This window comes from Diorhabda carinulata, chromosome 1 (genome assembly GCF_026250575.1).
Source record: "Diorhabda carinulata isolate Delta chromosome 1, icDioCari1.1, whole genome shotgun sequence".
Taxonomy (NCBI): Eukaryota; Metazoa; Arthropoda; class Insecta; order Coleoptera; family Chrysomelidae; genus Diorhabda; species Diorhabda carinulata.
In genome coordinates, this window is record NC_079460.1 from 12366615 (window position 1) to 12393196 (window position 26582).

The 26582-nt window shown below is 30.6% G+C and overlaps 2 protein-coding genes across 3 annotated transcripts; one reads left to right on the forward strand and one right to left on the reverse strand.

The window, feature by feature from the left end:
• The first annotated feature begins 143 nt into the window (after positions 1-143).
• On the forward strand, positions 144-14913 carry LOC130898840 (MAP kinase-activated protein kinase 2). Of its 2 annotated transcripts, none has more exons than XM_057808391.1 (8): positions 144-514; positions 661-842; positions 1100-1239; positions 1292-1356; positions 7988-8194; positions 8250-8325; positions 11829-12039; positions 14375-14913. In XM_057808391.1, the coding sequence occupies exons 2-8, from the start codon at positions 693-695 to the stop codon at positions 14585-14587; spliced, it is 1062 nt and encodes a 353-aa protein (XP_057664374.1). In that variant the 5' UTR covers positions 144-514; positions 661-692; the 3' UTR covers positions 14588-14913. The 2 variants fall into 2 exon arrangements, with proteins under 2 accessions (XP_057664374.1, XP_057664384.1); XM_057808401.1 differs by having other exon boundaries at positions 232-514; positions 652-842.
• Positions 14914-21952: 7039 nt separating this feature from the next.
• Positions 21953-24051, reverse strand: LOC130898870 (uncharacterized). The gene is made up of 2 exons (XM_057808452.1): positions 23862-24051; positions 21953-22762 (listed from the first exon to the last, which is right to left on the reverse strand). The coding sequence occupies exons 1-2, from the start codon at positions 23975-23977 to the stop codon at positions 22273-22275; spliced, it is 606 nt and encodes a 201-aa protein (XP_057664435.1). The 5' UTR covers positions 23978-24051; the 3' UTR covers positions 21953-22272.
• Between the last annotated feature and the right edge of the window lie 2531 nt (positions 24052-26582).

Below are 26582 nucleotides of genomic sequence, written 5' to 3' on the forward strand. Positions count from 1 at the left end.
TTTTCTAAAATACGATTTATCTTATGACATATGATATATATGAAGATAGTACTATATACCAAATGTAAAGGTTATTCTATGGTGATAAGTACCACCACAAAAATAAATCATTCTCCAATCTGTGATAGTTTCTGATTCAGTTTTATCACTCACTTTTACTGTTTATAAGCTGTATCAGACAAGGATCATAAAAAGTTAATGGTATTTCATCAATTTGATTTACAATAGAATGCTTTTTTTATCTTTTAACTATTGACATTAAGTTACTCTTGCTTAGTGCTATTGCTCTAAGAGTAACCCATAGAAAATGTAATAAGGGATGATATTTTTGTGAAAAGTTATTGTGAATATTTGGGAACAATAAAAAATTATTGTATAACTTTTTGTATATTCTCATTTTCATACAAGCTATTGAATGGATCTGCAATAATTTCAGGTTAAATATTTTAGCAAATTGAACGAGAGATAAACAGTACGTCAAGTATTTCAGGTGTATGACTACTTATCAGTTAAGGTAAATTTTGGATTTTATAAACAGGCAATTAATTTTAGGGTGAAATTAAATATCTGAAACTATTTATATGTTAAATATATATTTTATCAAACTAATAGTATTGGCCAACTTGTGCAATACAAACCTGAATATAATAGTTATTTTAGATTATTGAATATAAAAAAAGCTTCCAATTATCATGAGTAAAGACACAAAAGTTATACGTATTCCCAAACGTACACCAATAACAGATGATTATGAAATTACTAAACAAGTGCTTGGGTTAGGAATAAATGGAAAAGTTGTAGAATGTTTCTGTAAAAAATCGAAAGAAAAATATGCATTGAAGGTAAGTAAATAATATTAATTTGTTCAAAAGTTGATTGAACTTATTTCCAATCACCTTAGATTTGTGTTATTTTAACATTAATATTTTTTTAAAAATTTAAATTGTACATATCAATATTGCACAATATTTATTTTAATTATACAATGTATTTTTTTCAACTAAACATGTGTTGAAAGTATGTTGCATATTTTTATAAAAAATTTCCTATAATCTATGATCAGTTACTATAACTATTACAGACTTGATTTTAATTCCAGATTTTAGTTGATAGTGTAAAAGCAAAAAGAGAAGTTGACTTACATTGGAGAGCTAGTGGCTGTCGTCATATTGTTAACATTATTGATGTTTATGAAAATAAGTATAATAACAGCACATGTTTGCTTGTAGTAATGGAATGGTAAATATTAAAATACAATATTATATTATATTTATAATTAAAATTTCTTCAGTATGGAAGGAGGAGAGCTTTTCCAAAGAATTCAAGATCGGACAGATGGTGCTTTTACTGAAAGAGGTATGTAGTTATGGTCATGAACTTTTTACAAAAATGTTTACTACTGTTAATAACAGTGAACTTGGAGTAATTGTTTGTATCAAAGATTTTATTTATGTACTCACTGGAATATTCTCTATACTAAAATGTTTTAACAGGTCTTTAGCATTTTACTTATTTGAAACTCTGTGTGTTTGTGATGTAAACTACTTATTCAATGTAACCAATTTCCTGTTTGTAAAATTTGGGTAAAACTATTTCTTTATTAATCTTTCAATTTCAGCTAACACCATATGTACCTGCAATCACTATAACACAAAAAGTTCATAACATTTTTGTTGGTATGTATTAATGTTAACAGCTATTGAGCCCATTACAAGCTTGCTGTAAATTAGTTATAGCGTTCTTTCGGTCTATAAAAGTTCAGCCATTGAATAATTTCCAGATTTTAGTGTGAATTGATTTCAATTGGTTATTTTTGATGCATTAATAACATATTAACAGTTTGCACTAGCAGAAATTAAGCCAAAGTTCTTTTAGTGTTAAATGCCTTGAAACAACAACAAAAGGCATATTAGAATTTTGAATTGAATACATATTTAGCAATTGTGTACTAGGTAGTAGACATCTACTTGAAGTGAGTTCTGATATATGGGAAAATTACTATTTATATAATCACATTAGATAGAATTTATCTCAATTTGAGCAAGCCTGTGACAGGTGTTAGTGACTTATATGCCACAAAAGTTAATTGTATTTTACATTGAATACATAATTATACATTGAATTGAAGCGAGGCTTGAGTTTAAAAGTTTACTACAGAAAAATTAATTGGAGTCATGTAATGCTTATTGTGATTTGATTCATATATGTATGAAAATTCATCTGAATTATCAAAATATTTGAACATTTCTGAAACATCTCAAAAATAATTAAACTATATTGCTGTGTATGGCTGAGCAATTTCTTCTCAAATATGAGCTATCATCGAAAACCATATCAAATGAAGTTGCAAGCTGAAAATTACTATGTTCTCAATATCAAGCAATTATGCTTTCTAATTGTCCTATATTTTCATATCTTATTAATTTATTTTTAATAAACAAGGTTTACTTAATGACCTGAATCTACATGAAGTATATTGGAAATTACTAATTTTTTATCTCATTTCAGTTAAAATGTTTTCAATGGTGTATAACTTATGAGTATTGTGATAGGAAGTTATTGCAAGCTCTTTTAATAACCTATCACATTATTTTCCCATAATTGCTTAACAAATTGCAATAATTTTTGTTATGAAATTTACTTCCTCCAACTTTCTACAATTTAGATGTATCTAAATTAAACCCTAAGCTTCAAGCATAGAATACAATGATGTTGAAAACAAATGGGGCTACTATTTGAAAGCAATGAAACATAATGCTGAAAACTGGAACCATTGGACATATGACGCTTCAAAGCAAATTACATTGAATTTATGTTAGTTTCTAAAAATACAATGCATGTTTGAAAAATCAAGTATGTATTCCCTGTCAGATACTGAAAATATTTTAACAGAGTAATAATCAATATTCATGATGACTCATCTGATTGCAATATCCCCTGTACTTTTATTTAAGGCTTATGCTTTATTATGTAGCTTTTACTTTTGCCAAAGGAGTTGCTTGGATTATACAATACATATATAAAAATTTCTAATACTATATTTAATTTTCTTCAATTGTCGTCAAAAGAAATAAAAAATACTTGATTATTACTTATTATTATTTATTATTAATAAACTAATTTCAAATGACATATATATGAAAAACCATTAATTAATAATTTTAGTTAACATTGTTTTTGAAAAAAATCTGTAATCAAAATGTACCCTAAAAAATTCTTTAGGGTTTAAATTAAGTTACTTACCAATTATATTTTATTTGAAAATACCTATGTCATTTTAGTGTGTTGTAATGTATTTATTATAAAAAAAGTCTCTCATTTATTCGAACAACTGTACTAACTACTTATTAATATTAATTTTAACTAAATCTCGACTACGGGATTGTCTGTACTGTTTTTCAACCGCCTGGCTAATAAATTGCAAGCAAATATTATAAATATTTTTTGTTTTCCAGGAAAGATTGTAGTAAAAATTTTTTGACAATATCTTTTCAGAGAAAAGTATTCTAATGATTTCTAGTTTTTTCAATGACTTGAATTGGGTAGATTACTTCTAGGAATTCTACTAGAGACGACATTAATTCTTTACACTATCAGAATCTAAGTTTTTAGTTGACAACTAGATCTAAAATACATATGCAACAATGATATATTTTTTGAGGAAAGAATATGAAATATTGATTCAACTTGATTTTACTTTGGTATAAAAACTGTTAATGTTTTTCGTAAAGAATCGTATTAGTTTTAGAACTTTTTTCATAGAAAATCAGTTTAAATTGACGATTTGCATGATTATATTAATTAGTAGACCTATATATATATATGTATATATATATATATATATATATATATATATATATATATATATATATATATATATATATATTGAAATGAACAACCAAGAAAAAATTTATTATTTTGGTAAAAACAGATTTTATTTAGATATGTTGTAGGTGGTGATATATTCATAAATATAACTACATAAACTATCAACTTCAAGTCATATTTTGTTAAAGAGCGACATATATGGAAACGTTAATTTTTACATGTTATTTTAAACTGATGTTCTATCAGAAGATTCCTAAAATCAAGATTCATCACGAAAAACATATAAATAGTCTTAGAAGTAAAAAGTTGAAGATAATTATACAATAAATATTGCCTATTGATGAAAGCTTGAAGATTATTGATATGTTTACTGGTTTGCTATATTCCTTCCTTATTGTAAATAAAGCAGGTTTTATTCAAGATTACATCCAAAATCAGTACTAGATTAGAGTAAAAAGTATTATTTGTAGTATGTCTTGATGACAGTTTACATTTTGTTTCAATTCAAATAGTAGTAAATCATATTTGACAAAGCTTTTTATGCTATCAATGTAATGAATTATTATTCTATCAATGAGTGATTTAATATTAATTCACAACCTTACTATTATAAAACAAATCTCATCGTATAATCTTACCCCTTATCACATAGAATTGTTTATTTCAACGTTTTATGAAGATTCAGTATATTTTTGATTGTAAATGTTTCAATGTTTATATTCTATCTACAATTAACAGAACAAAACTTGGCCGGTGGGGGAACTGATTTGATTATTTACCATTTTAATATTAAAAATTATACTATTTTGGTATAAACAACTTGAAATAATATGTGCAGTATTTATATGATAAGTTGTTTTATTTAAAAAATAAATAGCCTATTCAATGTCATTATTATCGATATAGACAGTGCAAGTTATTACGTCTATGAAAGGTTTTAGAAACTATAACAAGCTAGGATCACTGTAAATAGTTTTAGATGGTTATTATAACTTGTTACGGGTTAAACTAATTTAGTGCTACATCTTTGTGAGCATTATGATAAGGAATCTCTATCAAATACTGGCACATAGGCGGGGAGCTGGTAACACTGAAAGTTCGTTATAGCGGAATCAAAAAATTTTCATTCAAATAAATAGAACATTAATATAGGAATAAATTAAGCTCGGTATGCGTGGAGTCCTATTGCCGAAACAATGTAAAAAAAAAATTATTAAAAAAATGGAAAAATGTTTTACCGTCATAGCGGATATTATTTTTTTTATGTATTCGACAGTAGATTTTATTGACTTTTAGAAAAAAATCACGCAAACCACTTTTTCTGGCATACATATTTGAGGTGTGTGATGAGGTCTAAAACTTCTCTATCATGCCGGAAATTCTTTTATTTTATTCATTTTTATGTAATTTTTAAAAATATCTCGGTAGGTGCGCTCAAAACCTGCCGAAAAAATCTACTCCAAAATAAATGTATTGAACATCGTACATTTTGGAGTAGATGCTAATATAGTTTATGCACTTCAAGATGAAATGCAGGTTTTGAGTGCGCATACCAAGATATTTTATAAAAATTACATAAAAATGAAAAAAATAAAAAAAAAATGATTGAGAAATTTTAGCCTCATCACACACTTAAAATAGGTATCCCAGACCCTTCCGGCAAGAAAAAGTGGTTTGCGTGATTTTTTTCTAAAATCCAATAAAATTTACTGTCGAGAACATAAAAAAAATTTTATCATTTTTATTTTACATCGTTTCGACAATAGGAATTCACCCATACCGCTTAATTTATTCCTATACTTATGTTCTATTTATTTGAATAAAAATTTTTTGATTCCGCTATGACGGAACTTTCAATGGTACCGTGATACTACTTCCTCCCTTGAACCTATTTCTTAAAACCGAAATAGATCGACACGTCAATTGTTTCCTGTTATTTTAAACGAATTTTTTATCAAAATAGACCTAAAATCAAGGTGAAAATGTCAATATTTTCACCTGTTTTAAAAATCAATTAATGTCGGCAAATACTATCCACCTGGTAGATATGAATATGTATATATATATATATATATATATACATATATATATATATATATATATATATATATATATATATATATATATATATATATATATATATTATGAGCGGTTTCTATTGGAAACGTGGCAACGAGACACCAAAGTGGACTAACTTTAATATATTTTCCGAGCATATTTCTACTTACAATAATTAATTAGGATTTTTACATTAATACGATTGAAAACCACCGAAAATCTTAATTAATTATTGTAAGTAGAAATTATATTATTTTATACATATTCGAATACAATATGAGAAATATCGATCGTCGTATGTAATAGAAGAATAGAAGAGACCTTAAATCAAGAAGTTTTATATATATATATATATATATATATATATATATATATATATATATATATATATATATATAGGGGAAGTCGGGGCAAAGTGGCCACCATAGCAGAAATCTGCTCCAAATCATGTCTAAACAAAAGAAAATTCTATTCAGTTGCACATAATGCTTACTTGATAAACAAGTAACAGTTTTGAAATATATTTTGGCTTTTCTAGGTAAACAATTCGGAAATAAAGATAAAAAAAATCTTTTGACTTAATTATCCACTTTACCCCATATGTGGGACAAAGTGGCACATAGGTTGGGGCGGAGTAAATGACAAATTCAATACGCAAAACACAAAAGTTATTGTCAAATTTTAATAAGGAACATAACCTATAAGCTTCTTAATAACAAAATAAACATATAAAGTACAAAGTATTAATCTCTTGAGAAGTTTCTGAACGTTCTTCAATTGGTGGTTTCTCTGTAACGTTCAAATAAACTTTCTGGCAAAATATCGGGGTTATAGGGATAAATTCCAGCTTTAAAGCCATTAATGGCATGTTCTGCAGTTGCAACACGTTTAAAAGCATTATCAAAAAGTTCTCCGACTTAATATATTGTTATAGCAGTGGTTAATATTCCTCTTTCATCCGAAGATAAGCCACCCTTGTTTTTCCCTTTATATGAAAAGATTCGGGAGGGCTTATTGGGAAACGTTGAAACCCCTGTTTCGTCGCAGTTAAATATCCTACTGGGTGAAGATTAATGTATTTCAAGTAATCCCCCCAATAGCTTAAAAAATGATTGTGTATTATATTTATTAAAAGAAAAGGCTCTTGCTATTGAAGTGTATTCTGTCAATCTCAGAGGAATATTTTTATTTCTTTTTAAAAAGTGGTAGATCCAGTCACGCCCAGCAAGACCTTTTTCCTGGTTAAAATTATGAGGGATTTTATTTTTTTCGGCGAACTGGAATAAAAGGTGTCGTTAGTTCTCTAGTTCCGAGCTCAAAAAGCCTACTCTCCATGTGAAAGTTCTTTCTCTTGTTCATTACAAAAAAAATGGTTTAAATCGGCCTAATATCTTTTTTAGGCTTTGTGGGGATCCTTATTTGAATTGATTCTTTCCCGAAGTGTTGTCAAAGGAAACCCATATTGAGTTGCAACTTTTTTTCTACTCAAAATATTATTTCTGACATCCTGTATAGCCGCTGTCATACTTTCTTCCGACCAAGCATGCTGCTGCGTTTTGCGCTTACAGTTTCTCACTATTGTTAAACAATGGTGAGAAGAAACAATTTATAAACTAAAATATTTTTGATTCTATGCGGCAAAGTTATGGCCACCCCACAACTAAAAAATCACTTTGCCCCCAAGGTTAACTTTAATATACAATACATTATGCCGTATACGAAAATAAAATATTTAGAAAATTAATTTTAGATTAGGCTAAAATGCTTACGAACTTACATCTAAATATTACAATCACGTGCTAAGAAACTTTGAAAGGTCAAATAAACAAACATATTCACTTGACGACTGCTGACTACATACTGGTTAGTTTAGGACGCTAAAGAGAACCGTTGCATGGCATACTGCTCATAGATGTCGCTGGGAAATAGGAAAAATTATTAAAAGCAACTTTGCCCCTAGTGGCCGCTTTGTCCCGACTTCCCCTATATATATATATATATATATATATATATATATATGAACCCGTATTGTTTCACACACTTCGTAAAATAGTTTAATAGTGATAAACCAAGTATTTAGTGAATTACTATTTTTTGACAGAGGCCGCCCAAGTTATGCATGAAATATGTATAGCTGTCAAGTATCTACATGATAATAATATAGCTCACAGAGATTTGAAACCTGAAAACTTACTTTATTCAAAGAAAGGGGCTTTTGGTGTACTTAAACTTACTGACTTTGGATTCGCTAAAGAAACTTTAACCAAGGACACACTTCAGACTCCATGCTATACACCTTATTATGTTGGTATGTTATTTTTCTTTTAGTTACCCAATTGTATTCATTTTTCCATATTTTGTAGCTCCTGAAGTATTAGGACCTGAAAAATATGATAAAAGCTGTGATATATGGTCATTAGGTGTAATTATGTACATATTGTAAGTATTTAATAACATTAGTTGCATATATCGTGGGAACTAAAAAAACTACTCTAATGATTAGATTAAGAAAATAAGGAAAATTATTAATTGTAAATGAATTCATGATATTATTGATTTTAACAGATGACAATTTCATTTCTTTATAGTAATAGGTGATTAAACAATTTTATAAATAGTATAAAATTACATATAACTTACTAATACTTGACACATTGAAAGTAATTATCATTGTGCTAACATGGAAAACTTAGCCATTCTATATAGTGCAAAGTCTATGTTCGTGAAATTTTATAAAATTAAGTTTTGTGGTCTCTTCAGTAAAGTTATTACTATGAAATATATTATCAAAAGTTAATTAGCTATTTTTGATGTTATTGTCCTTCTTGGTACGAATGGTAGTACGGGTTGAGGATTCAAAATAAAACTGTCTAAGAGTTTTTAAATTGTCAACGTCTCGATACTTTTTTTGATCTTTATCGAGGCTTATTAGACGTTACTCAAAACATAAAATACATATATACATATTCCGCACGAATTATCCATTCGTGTGGAATATATATCATCTTTTGAATTAATAGATACTATGAAAAACGTTATAAAGCACATTATTTAGTGGAACATGCTATACCAATGAAATGGAATTGATTACATAAACATATAGACGAAAAAAGTCAATTGATTATCCAAGACAATGTATTTTTGGTGCAATTACCAATCATGATGTTTTATTTTTTGTTATTTTTTCAATTTATACTTATTTTATAAAGCTGAAGAGATTGTTCAATTGAACGTACTATTTTCAGAATTCACAGATTTTAATGGAAAAATTCTTTTAGTATTGAATGTCATTCATCAAGATCCCAGAAGCGATAATACATAACTTATTCTCACATACCTTTGTTCTGAAACCTTTGTTCTCAGTAGAGTTTCATGTGCTTCGAATACCTGCGTGCTTGTGAAGCTCACCTTGTGACACCTGGGTAGGTACCAGTTGAGAAAATTTATTTAAAATAAGGTTTGTTTAACTTGAGGTTGTATGGCCGATTTTTATACATAGTTTGTAGAATATTTATCTCGTCTACTCGTATCCAAATTGTCAGACACTTATTATGGACTAGAACTTCTGTCAGACTCTTCAAAGCTTCACAAAAAAATCAATGAACTTACTTATTTTTAGATGTCTGATTTTCAAATATGTTATCAAAGTAACTATCTCAAAGTTGTATTCCATCTATTAGACAAATTGTAGTGACAAACATACTCTAAATATAAAAATTATTCCGCTAGCGTAAAAGCAGAATGCATACTTTTCCGAGTGAATGAGATGTCCATTCTCAAACACATAATCTGTTTGAATCTTCTATATCTGTGCCCTTTGCATACAACATATAATATACAGTATAGTAGTTAACAAATTAACAAAAGTTTTTTACCTAATAAATATTTAAAAAGTACAAAATCGCTTCAAAACAGCGAATAATCCATAACCTAGAATTCAAAGATGAAGTTTTACTGGATGATTTGTATGATATGGTTACTATCGAAAAAATTAGATTGCTTTTTTAAAAAAGTATTATTTCATTATTCCAGAAAAACAAAAAAATCATTAAGTCTTGTTGAATATACATCAGTTGTGTTGACATCAAGCATACCAAGTAATTTTGTTAACATGTACAACATCTACCCCAAGTCAACAGAATAATTCTGTATTCAGATGTAGTATCAAACTCAAGCCCGTCTAGTCCTATGTCTGAACCTATTGAATTGCTTGAGTGTCATATAATTCTGATTTTCTTTTGTGGAGCTATAAAGCGTCTGACAAAAGTTCCAGTCCATAATAAGTGTCTGACAATTTGGATACGACTTCAAATAATATTCTACAAACTGTGTAAAAAAATCGGTCACACAACAACCTTTAGTTTTAATTAACTCTCTCACCTGGTACCTGCCCAGATGTCGATTTCCACAAGCACGAAGGTGTTCAAAGCACACAAAACAACTTATTCTTTGCGTACTGTGTATATGTGACTCAAATTCAACGGTAAAAAAGCATACCTAACTTATCCGTCTGTAAATGAATATCAGACTTATTCAATGAACATAAAACAGTAACTTGAAGATTATTGAACATTTGATGTTAGATATGCCTATCTAGAAAAAGACTGGGATATATAAATAATTTCCTCTCTTTTTCTAATGCCGAACATTCCCACTTGCATGGGCATCTATAGCATGCCTACTAAATCTCTGTTATACAGGGTGGTTCTATATTCGATAGACAACGTTCTACCATAGAGAGATTTCAATAAATGATTCATTTTGATATAGGAATACGAACCATAACGGGAACGAGTTGCTGAGATATAGGGTGTTCAAAATTTTAAATCATAATTAAAAATTTGCCATAAATCAAGAACGCCTTTAAATTTTGTTTTCAAATTTGGTGACCAATATGTTCCTTAATAAAGTAATAATTTGACATAAACAAACTTTGGAAAAATTTAACTAGTGGCGCGCTATCAGCGTAAGTTGTGAATTTTATCCCCCAATTTTTTAGGCCACTGGAGCAATTTTTCTTAATTTTGTTTTAAATTACCTGATTATTTTTAGTTAAAAAAATCACCTTTTATGGAGCTAAAATGATGTAGAAATTTGCCTCTAAACAAAAGTCTGCAAGCACGTAAGTAATTTACAAATTAATTAATTATTCATTTAATTTTTAATAATGTTTAATGTTTCAATGACAAAACGGTTTAATAAGTGTATTGAAATAAGCGGCCAACAGTTTGACTGTAACTTTGTCAATTTTGTTATTGTTGTAATAAAGTGTTGTTTAAATTTAATTTGTGCTATTATTATTTTTATTTTCATTGCCAATTTTGTTATCATTGTAATATTTTTTTTTTTAAATTGAGATTATGAATAATTTTTATTTGTTTTGAACTACTTACTCTTAATCATTATTCGAAATTAAATGAATAATTAATTAATTTATAAATTACTTACATGGTTGCAGACTTTTGCAAGTGAGAAAATTTTATACAACACCGTTCGTTTTAGTTCCATAAAAGGTTATTAGTTTTGTAACTAAAAATAATCAAGCAATTTAAAACAAAATTTAAAAACAATTTGCTCCCGTGGCGTAAAAAATAGGGGGATAAAAGTGACAACTAACCCTGACAGCGCCCCACTGGTTAAATTTTTCCAAAGTTTGTTCATGTCAAAATATTACTTTATTAGCATATTGGTCACTTAATTTGAAAAAAAAAATTAAAAGCGTTCTTGATTTATGGCAAATTTTTGATTTTGATTTAAAATTTTGAACACCCTATATTTGAGCAACTAGGCTTCGTAAGGGTTCGTATTCCTATATCGATATGAATCATTTATTGAGATCTCTCTATGGTAGAGCGTTGTCGGTCGAATACAGAAACACCTTGTATCTCTACGGTAGGTAGTCACTTGAAAAATATTGTTTATCATTAAAAGTTATTTTCCAGGTTATGTGGATTTCCTCCTTTCTACAGCAATCACGGACTGGCAATTTCACCAGGAATGAAAAAACGAATTCGAATGGGACAGTATACTTTTCCCAATCCAGAATGGCAGAATGTTAGCCAAGATGCTAAAGACCTTATCAGTGGGATGCTAAATGTTGATCCCTCTAAGAGAATGACCATAGATCAAGTTATGAGCAATAGATGGATTGCAGTAAGTTTACATAAGTCATGAACTTTACAATTCCTACTTAAGTTGTATTGCTATTAATTATATTTTGTATTATTTAATTTGTTGTAAACGATAGTGATTTGTAAGATAAACTAATGATACTTCCACTCTGTTCAGACCAGTTAATATTAGTCTTTTTTATGATTAACTAATAAGGATAAATATTTCTATATGATTGGTTTAATTATGCTCTTACAAAAAAAAAGAGAAATTGTTCATTGATATAACAAGATAAGAGTGAGTCAGCTGAAATTAGAATCCCAGTAACATGAAATCAATTTTTAAGGTGCGAAACTAGTAACTTTAGAATTGTACTTATTTCAATCCAAATAATCCCTTTCCATTAAACTCATTTGAAACTTTAGTACTGAAATTGTGTGATGCACCATTCTGCTGATACCAAAATTCATTGAAATTTCACCAGCAACCTGTTCAATTGCTGGAACTATTTTGGGGTGCTCAAAATATCTGATATTAGAGGAAGAAAATAACAGACGTGTTTATATCCTCAGTGATATCGGAAGTAATAATTTTTTAACCTTGATTTTTTTAGCAAAATAATGACCATATTTAGAGCTGGCTGTGATAACAAAATGAGATAAGGGATAAGAATCCCCTAGCATTAGAGTCTTTGCATCACTGCCGTCAAAGGATAAGATGCCACCATGTAGATCAACGTAATATCGGATTTGTTGTTAGAAGGCATATGCACAGGTCTGTCGGAGTAATGGTTTGTGGTCTATTGCTGATGGTATCCGATCTTCACTTGTGTTTATTTGACGTAGTAAGACAACTGGGCGTTATATTGATAATGTCCTACAAACATCATTGTTTTTCTAAATAATTGTTATTAAAATATAGCCATTCTTGATGTAAGGCTATCGCATTAACAGAAAATCAAAGTTGATAAATTATACTTTTAGAGTAACAGTTCTGTTACTGAATTAAGTGCACGTATTTTAAATTATGACTGTATATCTGCGTAATTTTGTTATCAGTTATTAGACGTTTTATTCGCAACAAGTATTTATATTTGTCTGTGTACATTCACATGTTGTGTAACATTTTTGTTGTATTTATAAGTTACTAAATTATGAAAAAATGTATTGCTATTTATTCAATGTAACTTGTCAAAGAGTTTGTGTAATTAGCAGTGATATAGACCAATGAAATGGATTTTTGATAGGAACTTTTGGGTTTATCATTTTGCTATGAAGTGATCTAGAACAGAGTTGTTAAGCAAATGCCTTACTTTTGGAACTACATATTTATGGTATATGATGTAGTCATATTGTATTATTGCTGAAAAAATTTTCATATATACAGAGTGTTTCTAAATTCATGCAACAAAATTCAGGAGGTGCTTGTAATCAGTTAAGATGGATCTTTCCTATAACAAAATTTCCTCGGCCCATCCTTTTCCGAGATATCACCCTTGTAAGATGGTGACTAAAATTGAGTTTTTATTTTTTTCTAAAATGTGAGTAATGCTGTAAACTTCTGAAATTCACAAAGTCTAACTCTTGGAGGAAAATCTCTAGGTAATAGAGCTATAACCCATTGGATGTGGTAAGGATGTAACTGCTGCTTTTTTAGAACTCACCACACAGATGAATGGCTGATAGCAATTTTTCTAGTGCTTGTTTCCGGGTGTACATCAATTGCTTGTTCTACCATTACATTTCTAACTATACAGAAACGACTAGTGTTGGTTAAATTACTTTTTAACATTTCAGTTTCGGATAAGCGTTTGTGAACACTTGCAAATACGGAATAATGAGTCATTCGTTGCGATATTATTAAACATAAAGACATCTTAGCTTTTCGAGAAGTGCCATTTGCCATACCATACACAAAATGTATGTCGGCCATTTCAGCGTTTGTATACATGTTACAATACACATATAACGCAAAAATAACAACCTACAAACTTCGATTGGTGATTACTACCACAATTTTAATTTCCAGCATTTATTATGAATCCACTTAATTTATAAATTATAGTGTTTATTTTTTTCTTTGCAGCTATTGCAGAATTTTAAGTTTCAGGCATTACTGAAATTTTAGAAAAATACTTAATTTTTATGGATCTCGGAAAGGGGTGGGTTGAGAAAATTTTGTTATAGGGAAGACCCATCTTAATTTCATAGGAGGGATCACCTCCTGAATTTTGAAACATCTGTTTAATTAGATAATGTGAAATACAAATAATAGCAACAATGAATCATTATATATCACAGTCGTAGATTTAGGCTATAACATGAAAACAGTTTTTGCTTGACACTACTCTTGAAATTAATAAATCCTTGTTTTTCAGCAATACACTGCGGTTCCCCAAACTCCATTACATACAAATAAAATGTTGAAAGAAAGTGTGGAAATTTGGCCAGAAGTGCAAGAAGAAATGACCCGTTCGCTAGCAACCATGAGAGTAGACTATGACCAAGTACAAATTAAAACATTGGAAAATTCCAACAACCCCCTTCTCAACAAGAGACGCAAGAAAATTTTAACTTCTGAAAAAATGTGAATATTGTGGTTGATTTATAGTTGAAAACGTTGCCATGGTATTTTCCATAGTGTTTAATGTATTACCTTGAATTTTAATAATAAGCTTGAGTGCATTTACAAGAAATTGTATTATTTTAAAAAGAAAATCATCTTTTATGAATTATTTCAATTATCTTCAAGTATTTTAAATATATGTAGAAAAATTCATTTGAACTACTTTCATAACTTTTTGCGTTATGAATTTATTTAGCACAAGTGTCCTTATGCTGTCATTATTTAGATAAATTTACCTCAAATTTCTTGGGATAATCAGGTTAATGCTTAATAAAACTATTTTTAGTAAAATGCGTTTTTTTACTGGTATAGATCTAAAAGTACACTACTGAGAATAAAATTAGAAAGACCTGAATCAATCAATCTGACGTCAGCGTTCTTCTTAGAAACCGGAGATGTGTAATCAGCTTTTTGAGAAATTTTATGTAAAAGGTTTAGTTTAATGGGCGAGTTAGTAAATTCCCGCTTTTGGGTTGAATATAATCCGCCTTCCATTATTAAAAAACAATTACATGAAAAGAAGCTATTGTTTGGTATGCTTTATGATCTAGCGGATTCATTGATCCATGTATATTGATAAAGATCAGTGATAATAAGTTTGGCTAATAGATCTATCCGACTATCAGATTCTGAATTTAGAAGCAAAACTACTGAAAAAGCAACATTAAGATAAAATAATTATCCTAAAAATATGATGAATAAATATATTCAAGAGAAGGATAAATAAATATTATAATCAATTAAAGAACAAAGCACAAACTAAACATCAAAATGTTTATTTCCTTACCATATCTACTTTCACAACAATTAGCAAATTATAATAATAATCATAACATTAGAACAAGTCATACAGGATATTAGGTAGGGAATGTTACTATATCCACATGATAACAGTATTTATCATATTGACGTTTCGTCTTAACTTCAGTCTTTATCAAAATTTATAAACAGAAGAGACCTAAAATTAAGGACATTTATAAGCATTAATATATCAAGAAATTTAAACTTATTTATATATCCTAAATCGAATTCTCCCAACGTCTAGAACATAAATAAATGGACCTTGCTAAAAATTATTTAAAACAAACAATGTAAATAAACCGCTTGCTATAAAAACTTGAGATCAAACTAATTCCGCCCTTTATAAAAAAATATGCGCCTTCACCGAATTTCAAAATTTCATTGTGGCTGGATAGGGCCTAGGGACCCATTTCGCGAACACGTTTCATGTGGATAATTCACTGTAACACTCTAAAAGTTATATATTCTATTCTTCTAGAAATTATATAAAAATATATACACGCAAACAGAAGGTTGCAACATTCTAAGAATATGTTATCTTATATACATAAATAAGTTTTAATTGTAAAATTCATTTCAAGATCGTTTCTGGTTCATCCATCCGAGTAATAAGTTCTTGTATAATTAGATTCCAATATCGTTTATCAACATACATGGATCAATGAATCCACTAAATCATAAAGGATACCAAACAATAGCTTCCTTTCATGTAATTGTTTTTTAATAACGGAAGGCGGATTATATTCGACCCAAACGCGGATTAAATATGTACCGTGTACTGCGCATTCTCTTAATTTAGTAGGCCATTGAGCTGTAGAATAGTTTACGGAATCAGTTTCATTTTTGGGCTGCTGCAGGAAATTTACCATTTTTACAGAGCCTCGACACACCTAGGTAGATAATTCTAAGGGAGCATTTCCTTTTACAGCATGACGCATGCCGAGTTGTAAATGGAAATCGAAAGGACATTATTTTCAGTTCACATAAAATTACTAATTACAGTGATAGAATGAGCAAATGCTTTAAAAGAAAAGCAAAATTCTCTTGATACCACATTCATCGCAATATTATGAGGTAAAATATTTAACAAAGTAAGTAAAAAACTGCAGTATAAAACGACAAATCTTGGGAAGATAATAACTAACTATGATCCTTTTTGTGGGCTTTTTTCAAGAAAGCAGAAACAATTACGAAAGATTAGAAAGGACAGAGAGAAGCAAATGTAAGAAAGAGTACAGGATTATTACTCAACGTAAAAGAAATAAATATAAACATTCTGGGGAATATGGTGTACCCAGCAGTGACATTTTTTATAGGATCTGACAACTTTCGATTGAATGCAGTTATTATAATATTAGATACATTGCAGCGAAGTGGTGAAAAATATACTGAGCTCCTTGAAAGGTTCGGATTTTTAGAGGTATTAAAAGAACGGGCACATACAGAAATTATAAAACTAGCGGAATACTTATTGAGTATGTCGTAGTAGAAGTGTGTTTAAATTAAATCATTTTTGATGAAAAACACTGAAAAAATCAAATCAAGTATCCCTCTTATTTAGAAAATCAAGTTTGTGAGTCACTTTGATTCTTAGGTAACTAACATTGAAATTACCCTGAGAATAGTATTATGCGCTACTGCTATTAACTACACGAGACAAAGTGTGGAGAATACGGCCAATAACTCGACATGATAAACTTTCATCACTGGCACTACTAAACATTGAGCGGAGGCTGACTCAGAAGATTCATTATAATGACATCATAGATACAAGAAAAGCCCTAAAAAAAATGAAAAGAGGAGAGCTGATATGATTAAAGCAATGGGAACTATTTACTTCTTCTAATTGCACTAATATTAAGCTAAACTTAAGATAGACTTCATGTGAGTCAATCGTATTATTTAGTTTGTATCATATATTTGGAATTAGTTGGGGTTACACATTTTCCCTCGATTTCAATTTATATCGTTAGTACTATTTTTATTTCTATCATTAAATTTTATAGCTTTTATATACTAGATAATCGAACGGAAAAAATGTTGTGGGCGCTAGTCTTAGGGTCGTCGAGGATGGTGATGGATAACTACTTAAACTTACTATATATATAAGTTTTGTGACTGACTCACAGATGACGCTGCCATTGTCAAATCCATATGACGTTTATAAAGTACATTCTTTCAATAGAGTGTAGAATTTCATGACATTTCGATTAGTAAGAAAAAAGTGAGTTAATTTATCATTGCTTCTTAATGAAAAAAATACTGTACAAACTCAGCAATGGCATCAAAAGTGTTATCCGGACTCTGCTTCATCGAAAATTATCTTTTGTTATTGGCTTCCTGAATTTAAACGTGGTCGTACAGACACCGATGATGGTGAATGCTAGTAATCACAAGCGATTACTAGGTACATAGAGTTATTGAATCGTTTGAATACAAAAATCAAGAAAAAACATATGTCGAAGAAAAAACCACTGTTCAACCAAGACAATGCACCGATTCACAAGTCTATGGCAACGATGGTGAAATTGAACGAAATACATTTCTAATTGCTTCCTTATCCATCGTATAGTCCAGATCTGATCCCCTAGTGACTACTTGCTATTCGGTGATCTTAAAAACCGAAGACTATTTTGAGACAAAAGACAAAACCTTCTTCAAGCACGGGTTAGTTAGGGAAGCGTTGGAATGATTGTATTACTCTTGAAGGAGATTATATTGATGAATCAAATCGATTTTTAGCAAAAAACTGTGTTTTTCTTTGTTAGTCATACGACTTTTGAGTGATTTGATATATCAACAAAAGAATAGATACAAAAATATATACAAAACAGAAAACCCAATTAAGTCACGCGTACCGAATCTCTGGGGGCAGCTTAGCTCCGCTGAGATGTAGGCGTTCGAGATCGGCTCGCTGTCTCGGGACGGAATGAATTTCTCATCGATTCAAAACGTCTCGACTGAGTTCAACTACATATGTTGGTTTTTCATAAAAATGTTCCGGGTATATCGTAGTAGATACATACAAAATATCTAGTTTTATATTAAAACCTAGTGTTTGTCTCAGTTGTCAAAATATTTCATGTTAGCTGTATTTCTGAGATTAAAAGTCTGCAAAGTTATCGAAAAAAATATTAATATGAGTGTGCAGAGGGTTTTTGCTTGGAAAATATAATTTTAGATGCAGTATCACGTACTATATGGTATACGTTCCACTAAGCATTCACGGCACCTGAAATAATCTGTAAATGTATGTAAATAGTTGAGCACTCCCCTAAAAAATTCAATCACTTACAAATTATAACATATCTTCTTAAAGCTTTCGCTTTTTTTTTCTTTTGTTTTCACATTTCTTAATATTTATCCCAACGCTCAAAACGCCTTATCTATCCACTTAGGTTTACGACTATAACGCTCTGGATTAAGTGGAACAGGAAAGGTCGTGGTCGTGATTGTCGTGAGTGCCTAGTGGAATACAACCATGGAGTCATGTTGCACTTGCAGTAATAAAATTGCATATTGGAGTAATTTTTAAGCAATTAACATATGTAGATCTGGAATAATTTTTCAATAAAGGTTTTTAAGAATATTAGAACATTGTTTTCAAGATAATTCTAATGCGCTTCATTCAAGAATTAATTCTGCCGTTTTAAATGAGCAAAAAGTTTCTGATATTCATTGATATCGTCGTGTATATTGTCGTTTTTAACATTGAGTAAATTGATGTATTGGTTTTGTCTGGTTTATTATGTATTTAATTACCAATTTCAATTTAACTACACCTATCCCTCGATTTACACGGTACTTGTTTTACAAGTTTTCGCTTTTTCACAGTTTTCCAAATAAGTTTTTTTTTGTTTTTATCGCACTCTACTAAATGCTACTGTGATTCAACACGTGCACACATCTCACGGGGAATCCCGAGCTTGTGTGCGGACTTGCTGCACACGCACACTGTGTCTGTATTTCTGCATAAAATTAAAGTTTTATCTACGGAAAATTGTATTTGAGTGAGTGAGTAATCTGTTTAATGTATTTTAATTAAATAAAAAAACAGTGTTTCCGTAATATATTACATATTTTAACCTGTCAATGAATTTTATTTTTATTTCTGTGTACACCTAAAAATATTGAAAAAAATCACAACTGTTAAATTGCAAAATTATGCATTTTCTGCAAACTTTTCGATTTACACGGTTTTGACTTGAAAATTTTTAATTTTCAATTTACACGTTTTTCTCAGGAACGTATCTACCCTGTAAATCGCGGGATAGGTGTATTTGAATGCTTTCTCTTTATTGTGACTGACCTCCCTCCCCTGTCAATATTTGATTCGCCGTTGCTCGAGGTAGAGGCGTACTCGATATATCAACGATAGTAATGACTTCTGAGATTTGGTCTTCAATTTCTTTTAAGCTGTGAGAAATAATAAAAAAGCCGATTATGATGGTTGATAAACTGCATGATTTGGTATATCTCGTAATTTGACGACCATTTGTTATTTTTCGTGGTCATGGCTAATCCCATCACCATCAAACTTGATAGAATAAGCGAGCGGAATAGGTTCGTTTTTTTGCTATAGAGCGTAAACTTACAATCCTCGGCATTTGTCGATGTTACGATTTCATTTCTATATACTAATTAGTCATTTTCCGAGCGACTGTAGAAAAAAGCGATTTTTTGCATTTTTTTGAAAGTTTTGCGATTATGAAATTAATATTTACATTGACTTCGTCTGGATCCATATAACTACGAGGGTTGTCTTTTTTTCATAATCAATTTTAATTCTAAACATAGTGCTACGAACAAGTTTGCGAAATGGGTCCTTGTCCGGCTATTATGGAATTCTTTGATGTGCGATTAAAATAGGAGGAATTCTAAAATTCGGCAAACGCGTCTTTGATGTTTCCTTTTTATATCAATTTTCATAATAGCAAGAGGTTCATTTACATTGTTTCTTTTGAATAATTTCTAGGAAGATTTATTTATTCATTTGTTTTGATTCTTTACTTTCTAAGTGTTTTTAGAATTTTTTTGGGATATGTAAGAAGTTTGACGCAGTTTATAATTAATAGTCGTAGTGAACAGACCGAAATAGAAAGTAATCGAAGAATTCAAATAAATTAATTTAGTTGAGTGTTAGTGATAAGTGAATTATTATAAGTTAGTTAAGTGTATAAATAAATTAAGAACGTAAGAGAAAGTATTTATTAATTCACCCCACGAAGATAAATCATATAAATAAAATGAGAAAAACATTACAATAGTCTCTTTTGAAATTTATACACATATTCCAGCAATACTTTAAGTTTATAACCCTATAATAATTGCTGTCTTTCTCCTCAAAACAGGCACTTAAAGATGCGATAACCTCCTCGTCTGATGAAAATATATCTCTTGTAAGTGAAGGTTAGGAAAAAAATGTAAAATGGTGAATTGTCCTGATGAAAAGCACTTTCTTTTTAGCAATTTCTCCCTTTACTTTAAATAATGTGTAATACTATTCTATAATTTTTTCACCTTTTTAAAAATAGTAGATGAACACAATCTCATGACTATCCAAAAAAAAAACGGTTTCCATCACTTTTCCGGTCGCTGAAATCATCTTTATCTTTTTCAGAACAGGTTCGCTCTTTGGCAATCCACTGTATTGACTATTTTTTCCATTTCACGAGTTTAGTGGTGGATGCAGGTTTCATTTACAGTTGTAAACCGACTCATTTCGCTGAAATCGTGTTAATTAGGGGCCTAGAAAATATTAATTCGAATGCGTTTTAGGTCCAAAGTGAGCAAACGTGGCACCGAACGCGCGGATAACTTTGGCGTGCATAATTCTTCAGTCCGTATATAGTGAACTTTTTTGATGATATCGATACTTGCAGCTGTTGTTCGTGAAATTTTCGTAAAAATTTTCATGTCGAGGTTGAAAACTTTCAGACAATCCTTATAGTACACATGTAATGGCTTACAAACAGGTAAAAAGTAGCTTAGGTGATCTTCATATTGAACACCTTACTATCACTCCACAATCATATACAATAACACTGTCTGACGCGCGTTTCGTTAACAAAGTTGCCATCATCAGAGACCAAATTTAAAAGTCACTTTAATTATGTAACAGTTAATTCAGTATCCTATCTTTATTCAACAGAAATCATCTAATCCCAAATAAAAAATGGGAGAATTTGGGCCTAGACCGCACTACGGTTAAACTGCTGTGGTTTTTAATCGCGTGAATTTGTGCTTCTAGAAAACTAATACAAGCGGCCGCACCTGCGGTTTTTTCCCGCGACTGATTTTAAAACCGTGATTTGCTACAAAATGCTCGCAGGTAAAAACGGCGGCAAAATTTCTAATCTATAGAACTTGGTTGACGCGCACGCACTGGCGTAAACGCGGGCGGTTTTTTGGTCAGTATTCGGTAGACCGTCTTGCAGAGCAGAGCGTTGGCGCGCAATTTCAACCATGTCATCCAACGAGTCTGTTGAACCAGAATATGAAAGTTAATCTCAAAAAATCATCGTGGAAGTGCAGTTTATTTTATTAGTGTTTATTTATTTCAAGATTATATGTATATGTATATAAATATTTAAGAACTCAAACTGTTGTCGAACTCTTAAGATCGAAAGCGACTGAGAAGAGTCACTAAGCTGTTTGCCATCATGTTGTCTTACAAAGTTGTGCAATATGCAACAAGCTTTAATAATGCGGTCGCAAAAATCCAATTTTACGTCTAACGGTCTGTGCATAATACGCCATTTATTTGCCATAATTCCAAATGCACATTCGACAATCTTTCTGGCATAGGATAATCTATAGTAATAAACTCTTTCTTTTATGGATAAATTTTTATTTGGATAAGGCCTCATTAAGTGTTCTGAAAGTGGGAAAGTTAGGTAATATTGCAGATACTGGTAAATGCATTTGATTGTTCAAAAATCTTTTGCCAAAATTCGAGTTTTTGAATACGCTTGAGTCACTATTCGATCCATATGCTCCAACATCTATAGCAGAAAAGCAAAAGTCCGCATCAACAATAGCTAATAGTATTAAAGAATAAAATTTTTTATAATTGAAAGCTTCTGATCCAGTATTTTCTGGCCTTTCTATTCGTACATGTTTTCCATCTAAGGAACCAAGGCAATTAGGAAAATATGTTCTTTCAAAAAAAAGTTTTGCTATATTTATCCAATCTTCTTCGGTTTTTTCAGGCATATATGTAGGTTGCAAACATATCCACAAACACTTGCATGTGTGTTCAATTATTCCACTTAGTGTTGTTGTACCAATCAAATATTCAAAATACAGCGACTTCATACTGTTTCCACTAGCAAGATACCTGAAAAAAAAATCTGTTAATATGTTTCATTTTTATTACAGGCAGTACAATACAAAAGAAATGGAAGAATATGCGCGACTGCTTTGCTAAAGAATTAGCTATGCAACGTGGGAAATCTGGTCAAGGTGCTATAAAAAAGAAGAAATATGTTCATTTTGATTCTCTGTTATTTTTGTTACCATCTTTACAAAAAAGGGAAACGAGCGGCAATATTCCATCTCCTTCACAAGATGATCCTAATGTTAACGAAATCGAAAATCTTCAGCCTACGAATAATAATCGGACCACGTCCTCTAAGAAGTCTTCCAAAAATCAAAATAATAATGATGATTATGAACAAAAATTATTAAATTTTTTAAATACACATCAGAATACGTGCGAATACGATGAAGGCATAAACTTTTCACAAATGATTGTACCAATGTTACGCAAACTTAATGATGATCAAAAACATTTTGCTAAGATAGAAATTATGAATATTTTGCAGAAAGCCAAATCTTTCTGTCCATCCGAAACACCAATTTATTATTCAGGATCAAAATCACATATGTCATTTACGCCTACGCCGTCTCCGCAATCATATCACACATATTCCCCTTCTCCATCTCCAATCATGCTGATAGAATCGCCAGCTTCAACATCAGTGCCGCCGCACATTCAGTAACAAAGAGATGAAGATCACATATGTCATCAACGCCAACGCCATCTCCGCAATCATATACATATTCCCCTTCTCCATCTCCAACCTTACCGATACAGTCACCAATTTCAACACCGGTGCCGGCTATTTCTTCAGCAAGAAAAAAGCCACAGATCATCCAACAAGAGATAATATCGACTGGGCAACAGACATGTGCACAGATTGTTGAAGGACCTACAACACAAACTATCTATTTGCGGCTTACTTCTGACCCACCAACATCACAAGCACCCGTGAATTCCTTTCAAGAACTTAGCCAGCCACAATATGTACAAATTAATGAACAAGAAATTTCAGTTGCCAATTATCTGTCGCAATTTCAGGAACAATAATTTTGTTGTTTTTTTTAATAATAAAAATAGCTAAAGTACATTAGAAATGTCTATTTTTCTCACTTACCTCAAAGTAACAGACAGGCGCTTCTCTGGTGAAATACATTTGCGAAATTTTGTATTCATGAAGGTGATGTACGGACGCACAATTTGTAAAGTCTTATCGAAGCTGGCTACTGACATCCTTTAGTAATTAAAAAATTTATCAGGATGGTCTCTTAAGCTTTGATACTTCTTATGAAAGAAACCTTTTTCAAATCTACGCCCAGTAAGTGAATGGATCCAATATTTTCGAAATTTGCATTGACGTCTTCTTTTTCTATTTCTTATTATCAGAGCAACAACACATACTGCTACCTTGAAATCCATCTTCAAACTGCGGGTCGTTTCGCGATTTTTTATCGTGGTGTGTGCGTCTCAAGCGGTTTCGCGGTTGTAGCGATTAACCGCTTGTTGAAAAAAATCGTAGTGCGGCCTCAGCCTTAGTGTAAAGATGGGATATCAAAAAGTGATTCGAGAGATATAAAAAACAGTGTTTTACAACCTGTTTACAGAAAAGAGCTTCACATTTCAAAATTACTCTATGATATACATATACAAGTTACGTTTGTTCAATTAATAGAACAGTATATATAATAACTTTGTTCGCGGGTCTGATTCCGAATCAGTTTAGGACCGATTGCATGCGCACTTTCAAAATTGTCGTTCGCAAGTCGTTGACTTTAACCCCCTCCCCTCCCGCTAACAATTTTGTGCAAAAGATCAGTTCTTAACTGATTCAGAATTTGACCTGTGAACAAAGCTAATATATACAATTTTGCTTCTACTGATATTTTCATTACTTTAAAGATATAGCGACCCGTTGTATTCTACAGTAATGCTTTCCGATACAATAAGTGAAATAAGTAGTTGAAACCAAACATCAATAAATAGACAATCAAGAATTCAACTAAAATTAAATCTTAATTAGATACCTGACATTAGAAAGTAAATATTTTGCCAGATCCGTATTAGAGTGAATTTGAATATATTCAAAATTTGATGACAATATATCTCAAAACGAGTGTACGCCTACTAAAAATACAACCTCTTAATTGAATAATACAATTAAAAATGCATTTTTGCTCAAAGCTATACAATAGAATATGTATATATTTGGCAAATGAAAATTAATTAACAATCACGGTAAAACTCAAATTAAGCAACAAATTCTATAGGTGTATCGACTAGTAACTCCTAGTCAAAGATTAATCTTATCCAATGTCTTTCTCCCACTCAATTCTTTAATCGGAACCAAAAGAGCTAGGAGTTAATTCCCTGTCACCCCTAACCTTCCTGAGAATAGGCATCTCAGATCCAGCATTTTACCATGTTCTAAGTTTTGAAAAATCTTTGTATCTCTACTGAACATCCTAATTAGTTCTTAATCACATAAGATCAAACAAAAAATTGTTCAAATAGTACAATTAATTCAACCTAACAACTATATTGTCACTAAAAAATCCAGCAGATAATCAACCCAAGAGTGTATGAAACATTTCACGGGATCAAATACCCAAACAGCGAAAAAAAAATTCCAAACCACAAATTGAATATTCAAGTAATTACTTAATTGTTTCGAAAAAGTGAAGATACTTAATTGCTTCGAAAAAGTGAAGACAGCGCACCAATAGTCGAAAGAGGATAAACTGAATCAACCAAACTACAGAATGAATGAACTTCAGCAGAATTTTCCCGGTTACCTATAACATCCTCTTACATTCACAATATCAAAAACTATAGAGAAGAAATTCAAACAATACGAAATCGGAAATGTTTTTAGGAAAAATATTAAGTCACACTAATTCTCAGACCCTCTTAGATAGAAGAATCAAGGTCAGATGCATTCAAATTGGATCAAAATTCTCAAATAGATGAACTCCGAATACCAAACCAAACGGAATATCGATACTTCAATGGAAACCTACTAATCTTGTTTAATTTCACTTCTTTAATTCAGTGGAATATAAATAGGTCCTATACCTACCTATAAATCCTACAATTAATGATTTACAAATATAAATCCATGCTAATTTGTCTTCAAGAAATAAACTTTGAAAACAACAAAATCTATAATTTCAAAAATTACAGTTGTTTTGCTAAAAATCAAGAAAACTTAAGAATAGCCAACTGGGGAGTAGCGACCTATATCAAAAATACAATAGATTCAAACCAATCCATCTAATGGCAAGTAATGAAACAGTCGTCGTATGAAAGAAACACATAATGACCTTTTTGGTGTAATGTAAAATTTCTGAGCTACCAGATCAAATCCCAGCTTCTCAGTTAATAGCAGGAGATTACAACGCCTACCAAAAAAATTGAAAACCTATTGGAAAAGTACAAACTCAACCTCCTGAATGACGGACATAAACCAGACATGACATAAGAACAGTTGAAGACTCCGCTATCGATTTAAGAATAAGTCATCCAGTTCTCTCGCAAATAATAAAGTGGAATGTATGAACGTATTTATATGATCAGGACCAGTATCTCATAACAATCATCATGGAACAGTAAATTATATCGCATCCAAGAACAAAGCATAGAAGCAAATGTTCCATGAAGATACATGAAGTACATTTTTTACCGAAAAATCATCCAACGAATATGTTAGACCAGGGATGGGAAACTATGGCCCGCAAAGCGTTGAAATCCGGCCCGCGACCAGCAAACAAAAGTAAGTTACAATTTTCTTTTTATAAGAAATTACATTCTCATGAATGAATTTTTCATTGCTAAAAATTTC